Consider the following 22,762-nt stretch of genomic DNA (forward strand, 5'->3'; position numbering starts at 1 on the left):
CTCATTACTTAAATAACCTTTATTTCTCATGCACTAGGAAAGATGGGATTGTATGAAACACTGCATTTCACAGCAAAGGCCTCAGTCCATATCACAACACAAGGGACCAGGGGGGATCCAGGTGTGGTCAAAACTCTGGGGACCACAGTGGGGTTACTATCCTCAGGGCTGGTGGCAGATCCGGAACCCTCCTGCTACAAAGGCCCCGGACGTGGCACAGGGCAGCTACCCCCTCCCACAGAGGCACAAGAAGATGACACCAGAGGAGCACACAGACCAGAGAAAGGACAGAGAAAGCTGCTGGGCAGTGACTTGGCAGAGGCAGTGGTCCAGCACCTCCAGGGCCTGAGTCCAGGAAGCCAAGGCTGGGACTCAGCCAACCCTACCTGCCGAGGAGCTGCTGGAGCTCACAGATCCCAGGCAGCCCATGCCCACAACATACGTGTACAGGCCACACCTGACTGCCTCCCTGGCCACATAAACAAGACGGGGGCCTATATTCAAGCTCCAGTCAAAGGCTGAATTTGCCCAAGCAGGACCCCAAGGGTTAGAGGGGCCAGCCCCCCACAACCATCCCAAGCTCTCAGATGCCCGAAGGACTGGTCAGGCTTCAGAGGATCCTGGGACAGAGCTTCCAGTGGGGCACACCTCAAACCTGGACCCTCAGGTGCCACATGAGCCAAGACGAGGGCAAAGCTGCTCCACTCGCCCCGGGGCGGCACAGGGACAGACACAGGTAGAAACATGCAGGACAGAACAGGGAAGAACAACACATGCAGAGACCGGAACAGGCTGGGAGGGGTCTGCAGACAGAATGTGGGCAAGGTGCCGAGATGAAGGGCACTGCAGGGGCCGGGCTCACTGAGGCCCGGGGCTCATGGTGATGCCCGCCTCCTCCGGGATGGTCTCCAGCATCTCGCTCTGCACGGCCTGCGTGATGAGCGCCAGCTCCTGGCACAGGGTCTCGTGGCGGTAGCCCACGCGGATGTCCGGCACGTTGGTGCGGCGGATGTCGTTGCCCTCGGGGCCCTCCTTGGTATAGTTGGGTCCCAGCCAGTGGCTCTTCACCTGGAGGAGAAGGGTAAGGTGCAGGGCTGCAGCCCACTCTAAGAGGCCAGCAGCCCTATGTGTGTGTGTGTGTTAGTGACTTGGTCATGTCCGACTGTGTGACCCCATGGACAGGACCCCACCAGGCTCCTCCTTCCCAGGCAAGAATACTGGAGTGGGTTGCCATTTGTTCCTCCAGGTAATCTTCCCAACCCAGGGACTGAAGCCGAGTCTCCTACATTGCAGACAGATTCTTCACCTCCGAGCCCAGTATCTCCGGGACCTTCCCAAATGCAGAGCAGGGGGAGAGGGATGGCGAGGGGGTGTGGTACCTTGTGGGAGAAGCCACTCATGAGCACGCTGTTGCGTGCCAGCTCGCACATGTCACAGGAGCTGAGCTTCCACACCTGGGTGGCGATGCTATACTCCTCCATCAGCGGCTCCTGCAGGGGCCAGGTTCCCTCAGGCAGGTGCACCGGGGCCTGCTGCCCACCCCCTCCCAGGGGCTGACCACTAGGCACGTTGCACTCCAGCAGCAGAGGGCAGCACCAGCCCCGAGGCCCCTCAGTCCAGGTGGCCTTTGTGCCCCAGGACACCTGCCTGCCTGGCTGCCTGCCAGGCGCTGACCTTGGTGAAATGGAACTGCAGGGGATCGTCCGTGGACAGTGAGACCATGAGGCCACGGGACAGGTACTCGGGTAGCGGGTTCCGGTGGTAGCTGAGGAAGAGGCTGTTGTTGCTGAGCGGGGACATGGCGATGCCAACCTGGGCCAGGTAATACAGGTACTGCAGGACTGGGGCCTGGGTGGGCGATAGGTAGGGTGGGCCTGTCAGGTTGGGGAGGACACCTGGTTCTGAGGGGTACAGGCCACAGTGCAGGTTTGGGGGCAGTCCAGGCTGGGCAGGAGTTGCAGAGGGTCGGTTACAGCCAGGTTCCGAATTGGGGCCTTGGTGTGGAGGCTGGGGTCCCAGCTCGGGGTGGGTGAGAAGGACCAGCTGCTGAAGAGGCCTGATGGGCAGGGAGGAGGGGAGCCTCTGGGATGGGGCAGGCAGGGGTGCAGAGCCTGACCTTGCGCAGAAGTAGCCCGTGCGAGATGTTCTCAGCCAGCATGAAGGCCGACACCAGGTGGTGGATGGGCCCCGCCTCCCCACAGTGTGGCCTCAGCACGAACGTATGGAAGCCCCTCTGTCTGGGGGGCCAGAAGACAGTGTTGGGTCCCAAGCCTGGTGCACCCAGGCTCCTGAACCCCAACCCAGTGACTCTGTGGGCCAAGGACCAAGGGTCAGGGGTAGGTTCTTGGCTGCAAGGGTTGAACTACAGAGCCCCAGGGGCAGAGAAACAACCCATCAGATTCAAGAATGGGGGTAAGAGGTGGGTCAGGTGGCCCCAGCAGGCCCCGGGGCAGGCCCGGAGCAAGGCCTGCGGACTGAGAGCTAGCCAGGCGGGTAGAGACACGGAGCCCAGTGCAGGCACCTGCGAAGGTGGTTCAGCATGGCCATGTTGGCGAAGGTGTAGTACAGGTAGTAGGCGTAGGGCGGGTTGTCCTCCTCCACCCAAGCCTCAGGGAGTGGGCTCTCCAAGTTGAAGACGTGGTTCTCGGGCTTCGACTCATCATCCACACTGTCAAAGCCATCCACCTGGCCCAGGACGCTGGGTCAGGCCCAGAGCTACAGCCGGGCCTGAGGCAGTGTCCTCCCCACACCCAGACCCGGGCCACCCCCTCACATGCTCCAGGAAGAGATGCAGCTCCGGGTGGCTGGCAGGGTGGATGGTGGCCTCGAACAATGGTAGGAAGATGTTCTCCAGCATCTCCTGGAAGTTGGCCAGCTGGCCCTTGGTCCGGTACACATCGCTGCGGGTGAGATGTAGGTACACAGGCGCACGCAGGTCAGGGCAGAACCACAGAAGCACTTCTGAGCCATACTGAGTGAGAGGGGCTGGAGAGACCGTGAGTGGAGCCAGGGCTCCCTCCTGTTCCGAGGGCTCAGCTGGGATGGGGGAGGGTCAGCCATCCCAGATTGCAGGAGGCCAGCCCTGGCCCCATGACTTCTGCCCGCCAGGTTCCCTCCCACGCCCAGGGACACTCACAAGAGGCGGGGCACCTGCACGAGCCAGCGCACGTTGGGGGAGTGTACACGGTGCATGACAGCCCAGCGTGCTAGCTTGTCCCACTCGTCCCTTGAGCGGCCGTAGATGGAGAGCCGCAGCTCTGCGTTCTGGTATTTGCTCTCCTCCAGGTCAGACATCACCTCCTGAGCAGCATGCGTGGGCAACTGTCACCCTCAGGCATCCCCCCCATCCCTGTCCCCGTGCCCACGAGGCACGCTCCAGCCGACCTCTTCACGCCTCTTACCCACCCCGCAAACCCCCAGCCACCCAGGCTCTCACTCAGTCAAGGGGGGTGCCCTCCTTCTCACCTTGATGATGTGAGCAAAGTACTTCCCAGAAACCCTGTTGTCTGTCTTGATGAAGATCTCTCGGAGGACGGACTCCCCAATGGGGTTGTATTTGGCATTGAACTTGTCAAAGCGATGGAAGGTGTTTCTGTCCTGGGGGAGAAAGGCCAGCCCAGGTCACCCCTGAACCCCAGCCTGCACACCAGCCCAGCCTCTCAGCCCCCGTGCCGTGGACTGACGGCGTGCACGTCGAGCGTGTCCACACTCAGGTCGTAGGCTGTGAGGTTCATGCTCTCGAAGACCTCCCGCAGCGTCTGCTCACGACCCTGCTCCACGTGCACGATCTCCTCCAGGTGCCGCTTCATCGCCCGTTTGATGAAGCGCAGCAGATGCTTCTGGTTCATGCAGGACGAGGCATGGATGTGCGTGTCCACCTGCGATGGAACAGGGACTGCTGGGGCCTGGACGGTGGGATGGGAGAAGACTCTCCAAACCGGATGCTGGGGAGGTGGGCAGGCCGTGGAGGGGGAGGCTGGGCACGGGTGCTGGGTCAGTTGGGTGGGGAGGGCTCACCTTGCGGATGTTGTAGAAATCTCGGTGTGGCACCTTCTTCTGCGCAGCCAGCTCCTTCATTTCGTTGAGCAGCACGTGCATCTGGAACTTGGAGCTCAGGTACTGGAGCCGGCGGTAACAGAATGACTTTCTGGGCAGGAGAAGAACCAGGCAGGGGCTCAGGCATGCAAGGAGGCACCCAGGAGGGCCTAGGCGGCAGAGCCGAGGGCGGGAGCCAGTGGGTCAGGAATGGGGCTGCCAAGGGGACAGCAGCCGAAGTCAGGGGATGGCTAGGACTTAGGGACTATGAAAGGGTGAGACTGGGTGACAGGTGTCAGGGGCCAGACTGGAAAAATCCAAGTGGGGAGAGGAGCTGAGTGTCTGGGACAGGCGCAGACTCACATGGGGCCATTGATGATCAGAGCCATCAGCACATTGACATCTGCCACAAATTCCTGCAGGTCGGGATACGGCAGCTCCACCTCTGAGCAGCTGGTGTGTAAGGGGAGCTTGAGTGAGGAGAGCAAGCCAGGAGGCCCCGCGGGCCCTCCTGAGCCAATGCCATCCCCCTTAGTTGCCGCCCCTCCACGGCCCCCAGCACACCCTACACCCCTCTTACTGCTCATCAGGTTCCCTGCGGGTGTACACATGAACCACGCCCCGCACCATGCGCAGACCCAAGCCCAGGTCCCCTGGCATGGTGCTCGGCTCACAGTGCTCATAGGGGTGCTGCTCCAGCACTGGTGGGTGCACCGGGGCATCTGCAAGGGGGAGGAGGGTGAAGTCAGGGCCAGAGCTCTTCCAGGCCACCTGCTTCCCGGCCCAGAGGCCCCAGCAGGACAGCTCCTGCCCTTGCCTCCCCACCCTGCATGCCAAGAGGCTGGGAAGGAGGAGGCAGGCTGAGGTTCCTGGGCACTCAGCTCAGGGCGGCTGGGATGCCAGGGCACACGGAGTAGGACAGGGATGGGGGGTCCCACCAGCGGACACGGGGGTGTCGGGGCCCTGCTCGTAGGTGCGTGTCTCCAGGGGCTTCTCGGCCAGCTGCTGCAGGTACCGGCGGGTGGTGGGGCAGAAGCTCTGCAGCGACAGGGCCATGTACTTCTCCCGGATGAACAGCGCCCGCACCACGCTCTTGGCTGCATCCAGCAGGTCTGTGAAGGGCACCTGGAGACAGAGATGTGCATACGCTCTCCTCGGTCCCAGACCCAGCCCGCTCTCACCTCCTTCCTGAGGCCCATACCCCAGAAACACTCAGACCATTCTGTGCTCAACAGGGTGACTAGCTCCCAACCAGAGCCTCTGTCTCTCCAACTTTTAGAAAGAGAAACAGCCCCTCTAGCCCCTATCCCCATAGCCCCAGACTTGGGGAGCCCAGCAGGATGCAAGGACAGGGACACTCACCCCACACTTCTCCTCTCCGGAGATGGTCACCCGCTGAAACTCCCGCTCCAGCACCGCGTCGCGCTCCCACAGGCCCCGGTCACCCTGCCCCTCACCTTTCTCCCTGTAGAGCCTATAAGTGGGGAGGTCAAGGGAGGGGCTGGAAGCAGCAGAGGGACAGGCCCCAGCCCCGCAGCCCCCGTACCCCTCTGCCCTCCTCACTGGAAGTCCGAGTCACTGTCAGTCTTCAGGAAATCTTGCTTGGCCCGAAGCAGGATATCTGGCTCCAGCCTGGAGGTGAGAGGAGAGGGCAGGCACATGATGAGGCCCGTGCTCCCAGCCAGGGCCCTGCACTGCCCGAGGTGCCGTGCACGTGTTGTCACATGTGGCCCTCACAGGGCTGAAGAACCCTGGGCCACGCAGGCTGCTCTCGCCCCACATCAGAGATGAGAAAACACACCCATAAGTTAAGCAACATGTTCCAGGACACGCTGGTGGGCAGAAGGCTGAACCAGGCAGAGCCCAGCAGCCTGACCCCAAAGCCTATGTCTGAACACCACTACTCTGGGCCACTTCCCGGGGGCGGCCCAGGGGGAGGACTGGTTGGACAAGAACAACGACGGGGCTCCGCAAGCGCCCAGGTGGAAAGAGAGGGATGCTGGGTGGACTGCCCTGTCCCCTCCCCACAACTCCACAGCCGCCGCCGGGCTGTGCCCCTGCACCCAGCAGCGGCCTGGCCGAGCCCCCGCCCCGCGGCCACCTGGCTCTGCAGCTGGGGGCTCACTTGACATCCTGGCTGATCTGCCGCTCCAGGCGCTGCCTCCGCTCCTCCAGCTGCTCGATGGGGCTCTCCTCCGGGAACTCGTAAGGGGCGCTGCGGAGCTCACTTTCAGCCAGGGAGCGGCTGAACAGCTCCTGGTGGGAGGGAAGGAAGGGTCAGTGTGGCCGAGCTGTCAGGGTCCAGGGATGTGGGGAGGGCACAGGGGGCCGGGGATACCTGGGACAACCTAGGGATCAGAGCAGAGCCAAATATAAAGTAAGGGGACAGCTTGAGGTGGAGGAGTGCAGGGAGCAGGGACCAGGCGTGGAGGCAGCGACAGGGGTGAGTGGGGGAAACGCAGGGGGTGGTGCCAAGCGATACCTCGGCGATCTCCTTGCATTTGCCATCCATGGACGTTCGCAGGTCGAGCGGGAAGTGCTTGAGGCAGGGGGCAGGGCCTGGCAGGGATCGGGCAGACTGTAGCGGAGGGGCCCCCAGCCCACCCCGAGCCTCTGTGGAGACAGTGATGCAGGGTCAAAGGGTGCGGGGCAGGGCCTGGGTGCACTGGAAGCCCTGGGCCCCGGCATTACCCCAGGCCAGCCCCAGAGAGAGGCCAGTCCCGCTCAGAGGCTGAGGCGTGAGCCCACCTGTGGACCTCACCTGCAGTCTGGCCCCGGGACCCCTCAACCCATTCCAGGTTCGGGGGTGGGGCTAAGAGTCTGCCCCTACAACAAACGGATTCATTCACCTCAGGAATAAAAATCTGAATCCTGCACTAGGGGCCACTCCATCGGGCCGTGAGAGAACCTCCAGGTGAGTACCTGCTACAGGCAGCACCCAGGTGTCCATGCACACATATGCACACTCTCACTCTCTCTCTCCAGGCGCTCATCCACACCAGCGAAGCCCGGCGCACAGCTTCCACGGCAGACAGTCCAGGGTCAGACTTGCCACTGGATGAGCAGACAGCCTCTCGAGGGCAGGCTGACCTAGACCTACAGAGCCTAGGGGAGCCACAGCTGCCACTCGGCTCTGGCCTGGGGACCAGCCCCCGAGGGAAGAGGAGGAGAGGAAGTGGAGGACTTGGTTGGGAGCAGGACCCTGACCTCCTCCTGGAAGGCCTGCCCTTTCCCCCAGGACCCCAGGGCTGCCAAGATGTGGCCTGGCCTCAGCCTGCCCCTCCCACTGCTGGCTGCCCCTCCAAAGGGAGCTGCCACAAACAGTCTGCGCCACTCAGAGGCCCCAGGATCTGGGCCGGAGGCCCTGGGGAGGGCCTGGGGAAGGGAGGATCGGCAGCTGGAGTCTCTCTCCACAGAGGGAAGGATTCCTCAGCTTTCACAGGAGGCTGGCACTAAAGACCTTGAAGCTGAAGAGTCTAGAGAGGCTGTCTGAGCTCCCAGCCCACCCCCAAGAACCCTCCCTGGGCTCCCCAAGCCACTCTCCCCGGCAGGAAGCTCTCAAGCCAGCTCTGGGGAGCTCCCCTTCAGCACCCTCCTTTCCCCTCCCCACTGTGGCTCAGGGATGGACTGGAAGCTTTACCCAGGTGGTGCGCTTTGAAGTCTCCAGGCTGCTTCCCAAAAACCTGAGTCCTGTCCCACAGCTGGACAAAAAGAAGAGGGGGTATCTGTCCCAGATCTAGGATCTACCCCCCGCCACACACACCCTGCTGCCTGCCTGGGTCCTACCTGCCGAGTCAGGCAGCGCCGGCCAGCAGCCCTGTGCCCCTCGCCCGCCTGTTTGCTGAGTGGAGCTGCAGCCAGTCCCCCAGGACAGCTCAGGGGCCGGCACGGGCTGTACCAAGTGCAGCTGTGTGCAGGGGAGACCCTGGGATGCTGGCAAGCAGGGGGCTGGGGAAGCTCAGGGGAGCTCAGAAATCAAGGGAAGAAGTAGCACAGCTGGGAAATAAGAGAAACCCCCAAACTGAACAGGGCCTTAACCTCCACAGTGCCAGGGCCCAGCCCAAAGTGGGGCCCCCAAGGGGGAGGAGCAGAGCAGGCTGATATGGGCAGGGTGGGCTGGCAGGGAAAGGACAATCCCCCTTAAAATGCAGTGCCCTAGGGGACAGCATCCAGGGCCTGGCTGACCAAAAGGCAGGAGAGGGCAGCAGCCCTCCTGGGCTCCACACCCCAATACCCCTAGGTCAGCTCCCTCTGCCCAGTGGCCTTGTTTTGCTCACCACTGTCCTCTGGGCCCCTGACTATGTGGTCCCTTGGGAGAGACGGGGCCTCTGCAGGGGGGACGTGCTGGCTGGCAGCTGGGGTAGACAGTCCAGGGAGCAACCAGTTTATGGAGCTTCCCTGCTGCCCCAGAGACCAGTTCTCAGCCCCCTAGACCTCCAACTCTTCTCCAAGCCTATTGTTGGGGACAAAATGCCTGGGAAGAGAGGTTCAGACATAGGGCTAAAATTTGGAGGACTTAAGTTTGACTCTGTTCCCAATTACTGGTGAGTCTCTACCATCCGGGGGCTTCAAGTCTGCCTACAACGGGGTGATAAGGGGTCCTGCCCTGCCTAGCCACAGCTACCATAAGGCACACAGAGATACGGCTCTGCAAGCATTCTGGAAAGCCCCATCATCTGTGATTAGGAACTCCTGGGACCCTCTAAACACTTCCCACACCCAGTCCCTCCCACTGGGGGTGGGTGGAGCTTCGGGTCCCAGTGCAGAGAGGCACACAGGACTGAGGGCGTGAAGGGAACAGAATGGGTGGGGTGGGGACACTATCTCTAACTTGGAAGAGAGCAGAGCAGAAAAAGGAAGGAAAGATGGGCACTAGCTCGGCTCTCAGAGTTTAAGGCACAGCCTAAGGTTTTTGTATTCCGCCCAAGAACCCTGATCTTACCCAATCCTCCCCTTTTCTAACCCCTCCAGACAGGCCGGCCACAGACCCCCAGGACTGGTCTGTATCAAGTCAGCAGAACTGACACAGAGGCCCTGATCTCAACCACCTCTCCTAACAGGGTGACCCAGGGCCTCAGAAATGCTGGGGTGGCCCGGACAGGTCCTAGCAAGCAGCACCATCCCCTCAGGCTGTTGGGCCACCATAAAGGACTGCCAGGGCTCACTAAAGGTGACAGACAGGCAGTAACCACCACGCTCCCTGAGGACCAGTCGCCTACTGGTCACTTTCTCCCAGGGACACACACACATGCACACGCACACACGGCGTGGGAGAGGTGGCCAAAAGTCACAGGGGCTATGCCCTAGCCATTCCCATTAACTCCAGGATTCTTGCCAACCCGTCTACCCACTTGACCAGAGCCCCTCACTCACTGCCAAGGCTGCCCCGGTAGGCAGAGACTACTCAAGGCTTTGACCTACAAGTATCAGCTGCTCCCACCATGCGACCACCCGAATGTGGACAAATCTAGCCTCAGGGGACACACCCTGTGGGGGCACAGACCTAGGCACAGAGAACAGAGCCCCTCGAGCCAATACAGAACTCAGGCCACCATCTTCAGGAGCATAAGAAAAACAGAAGGTAGGCAAAAGAAAAATCAGACAGCTGCTGGGGGGATGCGGAATACTGGCTTGACCTGGTCATCAAAGTAGGGGTGGGCTTCCCTTAGCCACAGGCCTGAGACCAGCAGACAGCAGGTAGATTCCCTCAGCAAACACAGATCTGGGCAGTGGAGCCCTCAGGAAGATGGGCACAGCTGCACCATGCTGCCAGCTCCAAATGGTGCAGAGATGTCTACTGGAGTGGGAGCCGAACCAAAGAGTGCAGGAGCACACACAGGCGAACAGCAGCCCCAGCCTGAGCCCCAGCACTGGCCCGGCCCAAGGGCACCCCACACTTCCGAGGAAGCTCGAAAGACAGACCAGAAATGAAGAAACTGCAAACAATAGATACAGCTGAGCCTTCAGCCCCTGGATGCCCACAGCAGTAAGTGTGCCCTAATGTCAGATGTCCAGTAAGAGGGTTCGAGATCTGGGATCCTGGAAACAGAAACTAACCTCAGGAGGACAGCTCAAGTCTGCCTGGTAACCACACAGCCGCCAGCAGTGTGGCCAGTCCGCAAACCAGTCAGTCCCACACATCCCCCACTCCACACACACTCCACATGCAAACAATCTTAGCACAGCCACACACGGACACGTGTGCAAATACACTCTCGCTGCACCCACACCCACGCCCACTCCTCATTACAGAGGACCGCATCCCTGACACGGAAACCAGTCACCATGCACCCCACCTCCGTCCCCAAACCGCCTCCCAAGCCAGCTGTCCCTGGGAAGAGGACAAGGGGCATCACTGCCGAGAAGGTGTGAGAGAAGTCCCTCTCGTTAGGGGACCAGTGGCCTGGGTGAGAGGTGGGGAGCAGGGCCAGACTGAGGGCAGGAGGCATACACTCACCTGGTACCGCAAAGGAAACCTGGAGGCTGGCCCGCTTCTTAAAGGGATATTTGGCCTTGGGATTGCCGGGGCCAGATGAATAAGATGCCATGGCTCAGGCTGCCGCGGAGCCCGCGGGGGTAGTCTGAGCTGCACCAGCTGGGCTTGGCTCTGCCACATCCAACCCCTTCCTCCGCCCCGCCCCCAGCGGGAGTGACTGATGCAGGAAGCAGAGGCCCCGCAGGCGGAAGAGGCCCTGGCCACGATTTCTGATGTTGTCTAGGCAACCTCAGGAAGGGGCGGCCTCCATCCCTGCCCCTTATCCCTCCCTTTCTCAATCCCTGGAGTGACTCGACTGATGGTAGCTGGGCCTGAGGGGGTGGAGGTGAGGGGGATGGGCCAGCCCCAAGCACCCTACTAACCCCGCTATGAGCCAGGGCTCTGGAGCAAGAGAGTCAAAGTTCAGGCTAACTGGTCCAGCCAGCCTGGGAGGAAAAAGATAATACTAGAGAGAGGAATCCAGCGCAGGTACGCCAAGCTCAGAACACATTTCTCTCAGGGTCAGCGGACTCCGTGAAAACACAGCCCCTCTGGGGCAGAATCCCCTTTTTTCCTTATCTGAACCTCCGGCCCCAGGTGGCTCAGTTCTGGGAGGATGGGGTAAACTGAGAATCCCAGTCCAGTAGGGAAGAGCCTGTCTTGGGAAAATTCCACTGTCCACAGAAGCTGCCCTCTTAGAAGACAGGGAGGCCAGGAGGCAGGGGCTTTCTCTGGGGTCTGGGAAAAGCGACCCCAATGGCTTCTGACGTTTCCTTCTGTCTTTCCATTCAGGCTCTGCTCTCCTGGCCGCTCCCCAGGAGCCGACCGCCTTCCCTGGGTCTGAAGGCAGTGCCCACCCTACTGTCACTCTGGTCACTGCACTTCTCTGTCCCAGAGACCCTGCCCCCTTCACATGCACACACTCACCTGAGGCCATGCTGCTCGAACCCTGGGGGGAACCAGGGAGTCTGTTCGCCAGGGTCTGCACCGCCTGGAAACCCGGTCACGAGGGAGGGGAGGAGGGCTAGGGTCCAGACCCTAACAAGTGGCTCCAATGGCCCCTGCCCTGGCACTGAGATGGGAGAAGTAAGACAGTCTTTCAAAATTGCTGGCTGGTTGGAGGCAGGCCCCCTTGCCGACCTGGGCCGCTGCACTGGCCTTGTAGACCCCGGAGCCCCGACCCCCCAGCCCGGCACTCGGGAGGCGGTCAGACCACGTGCTCCCCAGAAAGCGGGACCCGGAACTCGTCTGGACTTCTCTCCACACTTTCAGCGTATTCGGGGTCGGATTCCGGTAGCTGGACCGTGAGGGAGTCACGCAACAGGTGCGACCCCACCAAAACCGCCCTAGCGACGGCGCTCTCCTCCGCAGCCCCAGGCCCAGCAGGTCTGTGGCCCCGCCCCTGCCCCGCCCCGCCCCCGCTAAGCGGCCCCGCCCCCGCCATTTTCGCTCTCCCCGGCGCCACGTGGGCAGCCGCCACTCAGCATCCGCCCGGCAGCGTCTTGGGTAACTTCTGTGCGTCAGCTTCCTCACCAGTAAAGTGATGGGGTAATCGCAGTACCTCACTCAAAGGAGTTATTGTGAGAATTAAACGTTAAGCACCTTTGCACGATGCTGGGCAAAAAGCCAGTGCCCAATAAAAGACAGCTATTATTATAGTCCCAGGATTCTCTTTTAGCTGAAGCCCTTCCCCACATTCTTATTCTAGGTCGTCTGTTTTCTTACTCAGGCAGGCGTAGCTGGGCAGGGTGTGCCCTGCAATTCTGGCTCCCATTCCCACATTTATCTGTGTACTTGTTGGTCAAGAGCTCAGGCTCTGTAGCCAGAATGCCTGGGTTCAATTCCAGACTCCACCTACTTCCTGACTGCCCCTGGGAATATTGTTAACTTCTCTGTGCTTCTTCTATTTCCTCTATAAAATGAGTGTGAGACCCTACTTTATAAGCTGTTAGGATAAATGAAGTAACAGAAGTGCCTGGCTTTAGTTATACTCAATGTCTCCTATTATTGCTGTGTCCTTGGCCTCGGTCCCCTTTACACTTGGTCCCCTTTACACTTGGTCCCCTTTACACTCTCAGTTGATTCACCTGTTGCCTATAAAGAAGGTGTGTTGGGCTATTCTGGGGACTGCAGATAACCCCCCTAACCAGCACCCCTACTCCCAAGTGGCAGAGAATCCTACCACCAGGTTTAAAGGAAACCTGTGGGGGAAAGGACCTAATGTATTAGCAGCTCAGTCTTTTTCCTATTCTCCACCTTGTGGGAGCCCTTTGTCCCCCAAACCCAGTTGTATTAATGCTGTTTGTCTAGCTCCTCCCAGTCCTCACCATCCCTGCAGCCAAATTCCTTCCCAAACTCTGCCTCCTCCTCCATTCGCCCAGGCTGGATTGTGGACCCTGAACCCTATTCTCTATCTGGTATTGCCTCCGTTGATCCCTGCCTAATGCTCTTCACCCTGAACAACTAAAAAAAAAAAAAAAAAAAAAAAAAGGCCTCTGTAAACTAGGGGGGGAAAGGTTCACCTCACAAAGAATCAATAAAACTAAAAAGAGAACAAGGAGAAACCATGCTAACCCATCAAATTAGCAAAGATTAATGAGAAAAAGAGTCCTAAAGCAGGCAAGGGTGTGGTTAGTGAAATGGGACACATACATATCCTACTGGTGGTTGTAAACACTGGTAGAATTTTTCTGAAAGCATTTGGCAACTTATAATCAAGAGTCTTAAAAAGGTTCATATTATTTGACATAGTAATTCCACTTCCAGGAATTTGTTCTTTAAAAAAAAGCTGCAAGAAAAATATGCCCAGAATTGTTCATAACTGCAATGTTTATCACATAGAAAGGTTGGAAACTTAAAAGCCCAACAACAGGAAAATGTTTAAATTATGTCATATGCACACAATGAAATACAACCATTAAAAATTGTTCTGAAGAATTTCTTAATAAGGTGAAAATGTTTACAATGTAAAATTAGGGTGGAAAAAATGGGTGCAAAAATCTGTACAATACAGTATGGTCCTAATTGACACATATGCATAGAAAATAACCACCTCAACAAATTTAACAAATGATTATCTGTGAGTGGTAGAATTATGGGTTATATTTATTTTCTTCTTTATGCTTACTTGCATTTTAAAACTGTCTACCATGCATATCCATTATTTTTATAATCAAGGAAATAGAAAGCAACAGAAGTCTATGAAAATTTGTAATAGCCTCTACACCCCACCCACTTAATACTCTTCTGTGTTTTAACCCCAGACTAAATTGGTTTGGTGGCCTTTAAGAATTTTGAGGCTGCTGTGCTCTCAACAATGAATAATAAAATAAATCTAAAAAAAAAATTAAAAATCAAGGACCAGGTAAACCACGCAGAATGTCATCTATATTGTGCTTGCACTAAATCACTTCTGTTGTGTCTGACTCTTTGCGACCCCATGAACTATAGCCCGCCAGGCTCCTCTGTCCATGGAATCCTCCAGGCAAGAATACTGGAGTGGGTTGCCATGCCCCTCCTCAGGGGATCTTCCCAACCCAGGGATCAAACCCATGTCTCCTATCTCCCGCATTGCAGGCGGGTTCTTTACCACTACCGCCACCTGGGAAGTCATCTATATTGATACAATGCAAATTTTGACATAGTTTTATGGGGAGGTATCTTGCATTGGACCAGGTCTTTTTAGGACTCCCCCTTAATCCAGACCTACCTACCTAACCAGCCCGTAGGTCGCAAGGCAAACCAGTTCACTAGTCCCTTCCTGTCCCTCCCTAGTCCTATCTACAGCACACCCTTCACCCTGTAATCCTCCCTATTTCTAGGCCTTTTGGTATGCTGTCCCTGCTAGGAAGTCTGCACTGATTACAGTTAAGCAGTATTCTCCCCACCTACACATTATCAGCAAGAATCTTGGTGGGATTTCACTGTCTATCTAGAACAGTTTGGGAAATGAAGGAGTGAGTCATTCTCTCCAACCTCTAGCTGTTTTCATGTTGGGGACTGAATGTTGTCTTTGAGCCTCTGAGATCTTCCTTAGCTTGAAACAAGCTTCCTTACCTCCTAGCCTATAACCAAGATGGTTTCTTGAATGCTCTCCCTGAGCCCCGGGCCTCACTGACAATGCACTCATCTCTGAAGTACTGCTTCTCTTTTCTTGCCTGATGCTCACTTGTGATGTCAGCCTCCTACCAAGGCCAGACCACTCTCAGCAGATGGTAAGCCTGGGAGAGAACACCAGCAGCCTCAAAGAGATCATTGGCCCTGACGCTTTCCCAAACCATACCTTATGCCTAGACCCTTTCAGAATCAAGCTGTTCAGCTCTTTTTCTCAGCTTCTATCAGAAGCCAGCCCCTCACCCAGCCACCCAGCATTGTTTATGGCAACATGCAGCAGTATCCAACCATATTTGTTTGTAAGTCTTCAATGAGCTTTAGCCAAACCTTTGTCATTCAAGGCCCTTCACTTTTCCTTGTTTTCATCTCCCAGCCCTTCCCTCCATGTACTTTTCACTTTTACTCCAGTCCCATCACATCAAACTAGCCAGTCTTCTCCAAGCACACTTTGTACCTCCTGCCTCCATGCTTTTTCTCATGCTCTTTCTCTCCTCCAAGTGCCTATCCTCCATTTCTGTTGTTCTCCTTTTCTGTTGAAAGTCTGTTTATTTTATAATTTTCCTCCCTTCTCCTACTATAGAATTCATCCATCTGCCAGTGAGATGTGTGTATAGTTTCTTTCCTACCAGGAGTCGAGGCTAGGTTTTAAACAGCTCTGAATTCTCCAGCACTAGCTGGAGTGTTCCTTTAACTATGTTGTTTCTCTGTGAATTTACACCATCTCTTCCTTTGGACTGTAAGGTCCTAAAGGAAGTTCCTCCTTCTTCATGGCCCCAACCCCAAACTCCAGCTGGGTGATAAGGCTTTACCCACAATCCCTACCACTGGGTATAAGACAGATATTAAGATTTCCTCTTAACTCAGAAAGCAGGACTTAAGTGGAAAATGGTGATTTTTTTTTCTTTCATTTAGAATAATTTGGTTATGCAAATATTCAAACAGTAAAGTCTGTTGCTAAAGAAGATAAAAATTTTATTTCGGTTATAAGGGCTATGAACTAGGACACCTGAGCTCTGGCTGACTCTAACTTGTTTATTAACATGAGGATCACCTTTCCATGCTTCAATTCACTACCTCTAAAGTGGGAATAGCACCTACATGCTTTACTGACTCGATCAGGACATTAAACCTAAATAAAGGAGAACAGCCACAGGAAAGGCACAGGAGCTGAAGACAGGAGACAGGAGGCAGGAGGCATCATGGTGGTCCATGCACAGTAGCAGGTCTACATAATTAAGAGGTCAGGCGAGGGCCAGGAGTGCCCATACTCAGGTTAGTAGTGGAAATTGAGAGCCTAGCAAGCTAGGAAACAAGCAGAAGCAGTTTGCAGAGGTGATAGATGAGAAAGAAAGTGAAAGTGTTAAGTCACTCAGTCATGTCTGACCCTTTGCAACCCCATAGACTGTAGCCCCCAGGCTCCTGTCCATGGGATTTTCCAGGCAAGAATCCTGGAGTGGGTAGCCTTTCCCGGGGGGATTTTCCCAACCTGAGGATTGAACCCAGGTATCCTGCATTGCAGACGGATTCTTTACCATCTGAGCCACCAGGGAAACCCAGATGAAAAAGGAACAAGTACAAACATTTTCCCCACTTGTGAAACAAATTAGAGGTTCCTTTAACAACGCAAGTGCAGCCGTTATTGAGCTCATGCATTTGCCTTTTTTGCCCAACATTCTTTCAGTGGCTGCTTTTATGGAGCAGTGGAAAGAAAGATCGCCTGGTCTGTTTACTAAGCTATAAGACCTTGAACAAGTTATTGATATTTAACCCTCAAGTCGCAGTTATCTGTTCTGTAATTTGGGGACAAGAGCACTTACCTTGAAATTAGCATGGGTTAACTGAGATGAACCATGTAAACTGTCTAGCCCAGTTCCCAGCAGTCCCTTGCTCTGAACAGTGCAGGCCTGGGTATTATATGTTGCCGATATTGTGGGTAGGTTAGGCAGGGCTGGTGAGATATAATTACTGAAACTTTATAGCCAAGATTCCAAGCCGGTAACAATTTCAAAGACTCTCCTGTTTTCCCTCAGTAAGCATTTGCCAATATCTGACTGGGAAAAGATGATCACTGTGGAAGGCACCTTGGCGGCTGCCTTCTTCATCAGCCCTGAGAGTCTGGGCCCAAGGCCCAGGGCTTCTCGGCCAGATACCCAGATATGTAGGCAAGCAGCAGTAGAAAGGAAGATGATGATTAAGGATGGCTTAGAGTTCCTGGCAGGCAAGGAGACCTAGGTTCTACCCCCCAACTTTTTCAGTCTACCTGGCCACACTGCTTCACAATTCCACTCTAAGAGGAATAAGCAAGTTAAATCCTTCAAGGTCAGTGGCTCTCCACATTGGCTGTACGTTAGAATCACCTGGGAAATTTTTAAACTCTTCATGCCTGTACTGCACTCTAGACTCATTAAATCAGTATTTTTTAAAAGGCTTTCTGGGTAAATTCCAATCTACACCAAAAGCTGAGACCACTGTTCTAGATCAGGATTTTTCAAACTCTGTTAACTTAGAATATGGTTTCTCAGGCTCTGGGATTGGCATTACCACCGGAACACAGGGCTTCCCTGGTGGCTCAGTGGCAAAGAACCCTCTCCGCCAATGCAGGAGACGTGAGTTCAATCCCGGAATCAGGAAGATCTGCTGGAAAAGGAAATGGCAACCCACTCCAGTATTCTTGCCTGGAAAATTCCAAGGAGAGAGGAGCTGGCGGGCTACAGTCCATGGGGATGCAAGAGAGTCAGACACAACTTAGCAACTAAACAACAACAAAAACTGGAACTTATTGATTCAAAAACACACTCTTTTTAAAACATGTATTAACATCTTTGAAATCAGAATGATCTTCCAATCAGTGCCATCTAAGATTTGATGAAATACAGAAACAAACATCTCAGGTAATTCTTATGATTTAGCCAGTCTGAGGGGGAAAAAACAGTTCTCTAGTACTCCCTAGGGCAGAGCTTTCCAATCTTTAGTATCCTTAGTCACCTGTGATCCTGTTAAAATTCAAGTTCTGAATTGGAAGGTCTGCGCTAAGCCCTAAGATTCTGCATTTCTAAGAAGCTCCCAGGTGATGTGTGCGGGGCCTTGCACACTTTGGGTAGCAATATTCTACAGTATGTCCCTCTGAGGAGCTTCCACAACAACTCATTTAAGTAAACTTGCTTCCCTCATAGCTCAGTTGGTAAAGAATCTGCCTGCAATGCAGGAGACCCTGGTTCGATTCCTGGGTTGGGAAGAGCCCCTGGAGAAGGAAATGGCAACCCACTCCAATATTCTTGCCTAGAGAATCTGGTGGACAGAGGACCCTGTCAGGCTACAGTCCATCAGGTCACAAGAGTCAGACACAACTTAGCAGCTAAACCACCACCATCCCCATTCTCTCTACCATATACTCATTTTCCTTCCTTCTTTCATCCATCAAACCATCACAGAGGATCCACAAATAAACCACAAGATCTGAAGGATTCAAAGATGAATCAGATTTGGTACCTGACCTCCAAGGGGAGGAATTCGGTCTGGGGAAACCCATTTGTAAAACCGAAAATAACGAAGTGATTAAGTGGTAATAACAGGAGGATGTAAAAAGAGACAAGCCAACATAAAGGAACACTAATAGCTTCCTAGTGCAGCAGCCACTGGAGGAGCTGGAGGGAACATTTCTAATCTTTCCAAAAAAGGGCAAACCCTAAACAAAGATTCTTTGCCAGGAACCGGCCTGCTATGATGGGAGCAGTGCTTTGATGCCTTGAAACCATGAACTTTGGAGTCACAACATGGGGAGAGCTTCCTCTGCACCTCTAATCTCTAGCTCTATGCAAGTGTAGTATCTGGAAGAGACTTTTAGGAGATCAGCCCTTCCAAAGTATGAAGCCAACCATTATCTTACTCCAGAGTTCCAGTATCTGCATCCTAACCTCCTGTGTCAGAATCCAGCACATCATTTCCCTAGTTACAGAAACACTTGAGTCTTTGCCCTTTGTCATACTGAGCTCTTAATTGGTTTAGCCCATCACACCGCTAGATATAAAGGCTACAATCTCTAGACTTAAGTAGGTCTGCGGCTGGGATAGAGTCTCAGGCAAGACAGGCAGGGTGCAAGAATATAGCACCTGCTCTTTCACCCAGCTCCCTACAGACTGGCTTTTTAGAACTAAGAAACTGATACTCGATCCCAATTTATTTTTCCTTATCTTCCCATCTCTCAGATAGGAAACCCTGGAGAAGATCTTAAGGGCTGGAGGAAGCCGCCGAGGAGACGGATGAAAGATGGGGAGTGGAGCCAGTGCTGAGGACAAAGAACTGGCCAAGAGGTCCAAAGAGCTAGAAAAGAAGCTGCAGGAGGATGCTGACAAGGAAGCCAAGACCGTCAAGCTGCTATTGCTGGGTGAGCGAGATGGGACAATGAGCCAGAGGAGAAGGTACTGCTCCTTCTCGCTTATCCTGGATGGTAGGTGGGTTCTAGCCTGCCATGTGGGGAGGAGGGATGGAAGGTTATTTGTCCTTCCCCCATGCAGTCTCAGGCTAGGGGATCAGGAGCTCTAGGGCTGAGCACAGCTACCCCAAGATGTTCTACCAAAGTTACTCTGGAATCATTTTGCTCTTCCTTGAACCAGGAACAGTGCAAGGGCCAGGGTGGGGCCAGGGTGGACCCACCCATCTCCAAATCTACCAAACCTAACAGCTAACAGCTTAGCAACTTACCATGAACTCTGGGCTCAAAGACACTTAATTAAGTCTGCAGTCAGAGAACTCTTGAGTCAATGAATTCAATAGGATAGAGAAGTCCTACCATATAGTCAGTGTCATCTAGACTCAGGAATATGATTTTTACCAGTTCCTTCTCCTTGCTTTCAGTAAAAAAAGAAATCTTTAAAAACGTTAGAAGTGGGGAGCCCTGAGTGGGAAGGAATGGAGTCTTTACAGAAGTCCTTTCCTGGCTTTCTATTTAATGACTGCCTCTAAAGCCCCTGCCAGATGGGAGGCTCATCAGCTTGATGAGCTCCTAAGCAGATCACAGGTTTGTGCTGAAAACAGAAAAGCACCTCAGTCAGTCAGAAACTGATCATGGCTGTAAATAGAACTAAGACAATAGAGTTTGGGAAACCTGGCCTAGAAAAAACCCCAGTGGTAGTACAGAGGTAGGCAAGCTGGAGCAGCTAAGATCTTTATAGCAGAAGACTGGTTGGCTGGGTCTCCAAGCCCATGAGGTGCCTGGGAACTAGAGCCCCAAGCTAAGGCACCTCCTTTTCCTCAGCTGATCTGTGGCACAGCACTAAGGACACAGAGAAAAGCACACCTCTCTAACAAGACTCAAGGAGCCCAGGAGGCTACCAAGGGGAGAGATGGCAAGGCCACTGAGGGAGCTTTTAAGCCTAAGCTGCTTTCTTCTACATTCAGGATAAGCAGCTTAGAGGAACCAAGCACAGGATAAGTGGTGGACTGGGGACGGGGGTGGGGGCAGGGCAGGTATTAAGGCATCAGGGATAGTATAGACTGGGGGAGTGGGTTGAAGGGTATGCAGGTTTTTGATGGAGGGAGAGTGAAGTGTGAATGAGGATATAAGAACATTTTAATCAGTAAGGGAAACAGCAAGATAATAAAGTGTTTCAGTGAAGTGATTGAGTTCTCCACAATCCTGCTCCAAGATCACTCCTGAGTAAAAACAGGCAGAGCAGAACTGTGTTGAAGGAATTTCCCTGAATCTATCAGTGGTTCTCAACAAGATTTTGCACACCTGCTCCCCTCCCGCAAGACATCTGAAAAGGTTGAGAACATTTCTGGTGGTTACAACTGGAAGAATGGAATGCTACTGGGCTCTAGTGGATATTGGTGGGGACACAGGACAGTCCTCCACAGAAAACTCATCCACTCAAACTGTCAACAATGCAGACGCTAAGAAACTCTCCTCCAATTCCAGATCAAATGGCCTGAGCTCAAGGCTGGTACACACGGAGGTAGTCAGCATCCCTGTATGTTCTCCCCTAAAAAGGCTCCCAAGTGAGGAGTGGCTTCGACTTCTCACAGGCCCCTGCTGGAGGGCTGGGGAGAACCGGTGGAAATCTGAAGCATAAGCGTTTCTCCCTGCAGGTGCTGGGGAGTCAGGAAAGAGCACTATCGTCAAACAGATGAAGTGAGTAGGAACAAAGCCCCGCAGGACTGAGGTAGGGTTAAGAAGTCAGTGGAGTCAGTAGAGGCCGAGGATAAAGGGCTCTTTAGCCTTTAGGAACCCACATATAAAGAATATAAAGGACCTTATTCCCAATGTCCCTTATCTTCATGCCCCATGTCCCTCACTCTCCACTCTGGGACAGCAGTATGAATAGAGAGATTGGGTTCTTAGACTCCTTTAAATCCTCCCCGATTCACAATCCCTTAGGTCTGGTTATTCAAGTCCAACTAATGGCTGGGTGTCTTCTCCTTGCAGGATCATTCATCAGGATGGCTATTCGCCAGAAGAATGCCTGGAGTACAAGGCCATCATCTATGGCAACGTGCTGCAATCCATCTTGGCCATCATCCGGGCCATGCCCACACTGGGCATTGACTATGCTGAAGCAAGATGTGTGGTACGTGGTTAATGGTATATGGTTAAGAGTGGAAGGAAAGGCTAATGAGGAGAAGAAACAGACCAGTGGCCAACAAGCTATGAGGAAACATGCATCAGAAAAAGGTTCATGTCACAAAAATCCCACTCGAAAAACGTCAAAGTGTTAGTCCCTCAGTCGTGACCAACTCTTTGCAATCCCATGGACTATAGCCCACCAGGCTTCTCTCTCCATGGGATTTTCCAGGCAAGAATACTGTAGTGGGCTGCCATTCCCTTCTCCAGATCTTCCCAACCCAGGGATCGAACCTCAGTTTCCTGCATTGGCAGGCAGATTCTTTACCATCTGAGCCACTGGGGAAGCTCATTTGCTGAGCTTCAAATCTTTACTTCAGTCCTAGCAAAGTATGCAGTTCTTACCTTAGTGTTCATTAAAAAATCTGCTCTCAGCTTCCTTTGCCTTTTTGTCTTATTTTACCATGTAAATTGCTCCCCTCAGGTCCCGTGCCTTGAGTGTGGAACTTTCGTAAGCTAAATCCCTAGTTCCAGTATTATCCTTTTCGTAGATTTGAATAATTGAAGAAACAAGGAGGGTGAGCTCCTGTCCACCATGTTGTCCACTTCATGGCCAGTCTGGTCTTTAAACCAATCTCCCTGTAGCAGAGGACCCACATTTCCTGGCAGGACCCTCACGTTCGGACTAAGGATGGAAGATGAAAACACCTCAGAGGAAGCCCCTGGGATCTCTGCTATCCACCAGACATCCCAGGGCTGGGTGTACTGCCACGGTCCACACAGCAGAAGCACCCTCAGAAAGTAATCAGTGTGTTTACTTGGAATCTTTGTTGAACACCGCCTCCACCTGAGGCTTTGACAGAATGCAGAATGCTTTCCTTTCAGAATTCCCAAAAGCCTCCTGGAAAGTCATTACTCCCATGTAATTCTGATCCTGGTTTCTGCCTTACAGGATGATGGGCGACAGCTCAACAATCTGGCTGACTCCATTGAAGAGGGCACCATGCCTCCTGAGCTAGTGGAGGTTATCAGGAAGTTGTGGAAGGATGGTGGGGTGCAAGCCTGCTTTGACAGAGCTGCAGAGTACCAGCTCAACGACTCAGCATCTTAGTAAGACTCTGGGGGCAGGGTGGAGTGAGGTGTCAGCAACATTCTGGGAGAAATCTCAGCCAGTTGAAATTTTCTGGCCCTGAAAAATGGAGAAGTAAGGACTGAATTCAGCCTGTATACCTACCTGTCTTGTTCGGCTTTGAACAGTGTTTTACTATGCTCTGAATTTAATGCCTTTGAGACCTCTGCCCCAGTTCCCTTCACTCCGTATTTATTGCTTTAACATTGGTCCACTGCAGCCTACAATGCTGAAGACTCAAAATCCAAAACAGAGATGCTCTTTTAACAGCCCTCAGTCCCTGTCTTAAGTCAAACACAGAGCCTCTTCTTTCAGAATCATGAATACTAATACAGTCCTACAGTTCTGCCACATACTCCTTTAGGAGGCATGATTCATGACGGCCCTTTCAGTGCAACACAGGCTCTACTTAAGTCACTAACCTGAACTCTCCTTCACCCCTAGTATCCTA

The 22,762-nt window shown here is 53.9% G+C and overlaps 2 protein-coding genes across 6 annotated transcripts in view; one reads left to right on the top strand and one right to left on the bottom strand.

Annotated features, from left to right (window-relative positions):
- AMPD2 (adenosine monophosphate deaminase 2) lies at nucleotides 1-22,461 on the bottom strand. 5 transcript variants are annotated; one of them, XM_040232115.1, is made up of 18 exons: nucleotides 11,438-22,461; nucleotides 6,518-6,594; nucleotides 6,161-6,291; nucleotides 5,599-5,667; nucleotides 5,398-5,509; nucleotides 4,974-5,160; nucleotides 4,616-4,757; nucleotides 4,399-4,488; nucleotides 4,018-4,147; nucleotides 3,684-3,878; nucleotides 3,466-3,597; nucleotides 3,137-3,300; nucleotides 2,774-2,900; nucleotides 2,522-2,685; nucleotides 2,117-2,237; nucleotides 1,675-1,848; nucleotides 1,380-1,490; nucleotides 1-1,068 (listed from the first exon to the last, which is right to left on the bottom strand). In XM_040232115.1, the coding sequence occupies exons 1-18, from the start codon at nucleotides 11,445-11,447 to the stop codon at nucleotides 859-861; spliced, it is 2,346 nt and encodes a 781-aa protein (XP_040088049.1). In that variant the 5' UTR covers nucleotides 11,448-22,461; the 3' UTR covers nucleotides 1-858. The 5 variants fall into 5 exon arrangements, with proteins under 5 accessions (XP_040088049.1, XP_040088048.1, XP_040088045.1 ...); XM_040232114.1 differs by having other exon boundaries at nucleotides 6,518-6,648; XM_040232111.1 differs by lacking the exon at nucleotides 11,438-22,461 and adding an exon at nucleotides 10,493-10,671 and having other exon boundaries at nucleotides 6,518-6,648.
- GNAT2 (G protein subunit alpha transducin 2) overlaps nucleotides 18,890-22,762 on the top strand; it is a 17,723-nt gene continuing 13,850 nt past the window's right edge. Inside the window, exons 1-4 of the mRNA XM_040232118.1 lie at nucleotides 18,890-19,007; nucleotides 20,711-20,753; nucleotides 21,048-21,189; nucleotides 22,135-22,292. Of these exons, the coding sequence (XP_040088052.1) occupies nucleotides 18,890-19,007; nucleotides 20,711-20,753; nucleotides 21,048-21,189; nucleotides 22,135-22,292 (461 nt within the window). The remainder of the gene's footprint in view (nucleotides 19,008-20,710; nucleotides 20,754-21,047; nucleotides 21,190-22,134; nucleotides 22,293-22,762) is intronic.

This window comes from Oryx dammah, unplaced genomic scaffold, assembly GCF_014754425.2.
Source record: "Oryx dammah isolate SB20612 unplaced genomic scaffold, SCBI_Odam_1.1 HiC_scaffold_28, whole genome shotgun sequence".
NCBI lineage: Eukaryota > Metazoa > Chordata > Mammalia > Artiodactyla > Bovidae > Oryx > Oryx dammah.

Excerpts from the sequence above, each read along its gene's own strand:
- AMPD2 (XM_040232111.1), bottom strand. The coding sequence starts at position 10,583 with ATGGCATCTTATTCATCTGGCCCCGGCAATCCCAAGGCCAAATATCCC. Across the intron at positions 5,668-6,160 it reads CAGATCAGCCAGGATGTCAA|GCTGGAGCCAGATATCCTGC; the intron begins GTGAGCCCCCAG and ends TCTCACCTCCAG. Across the intron at positions 4,148-4,398 it reads CTGATCATCAATGGCCCCAT|AAAGTCATTCTGTTACCGCC; the intron begins GTGAGTCTGCGC and ends TCTCCTGCCCAG.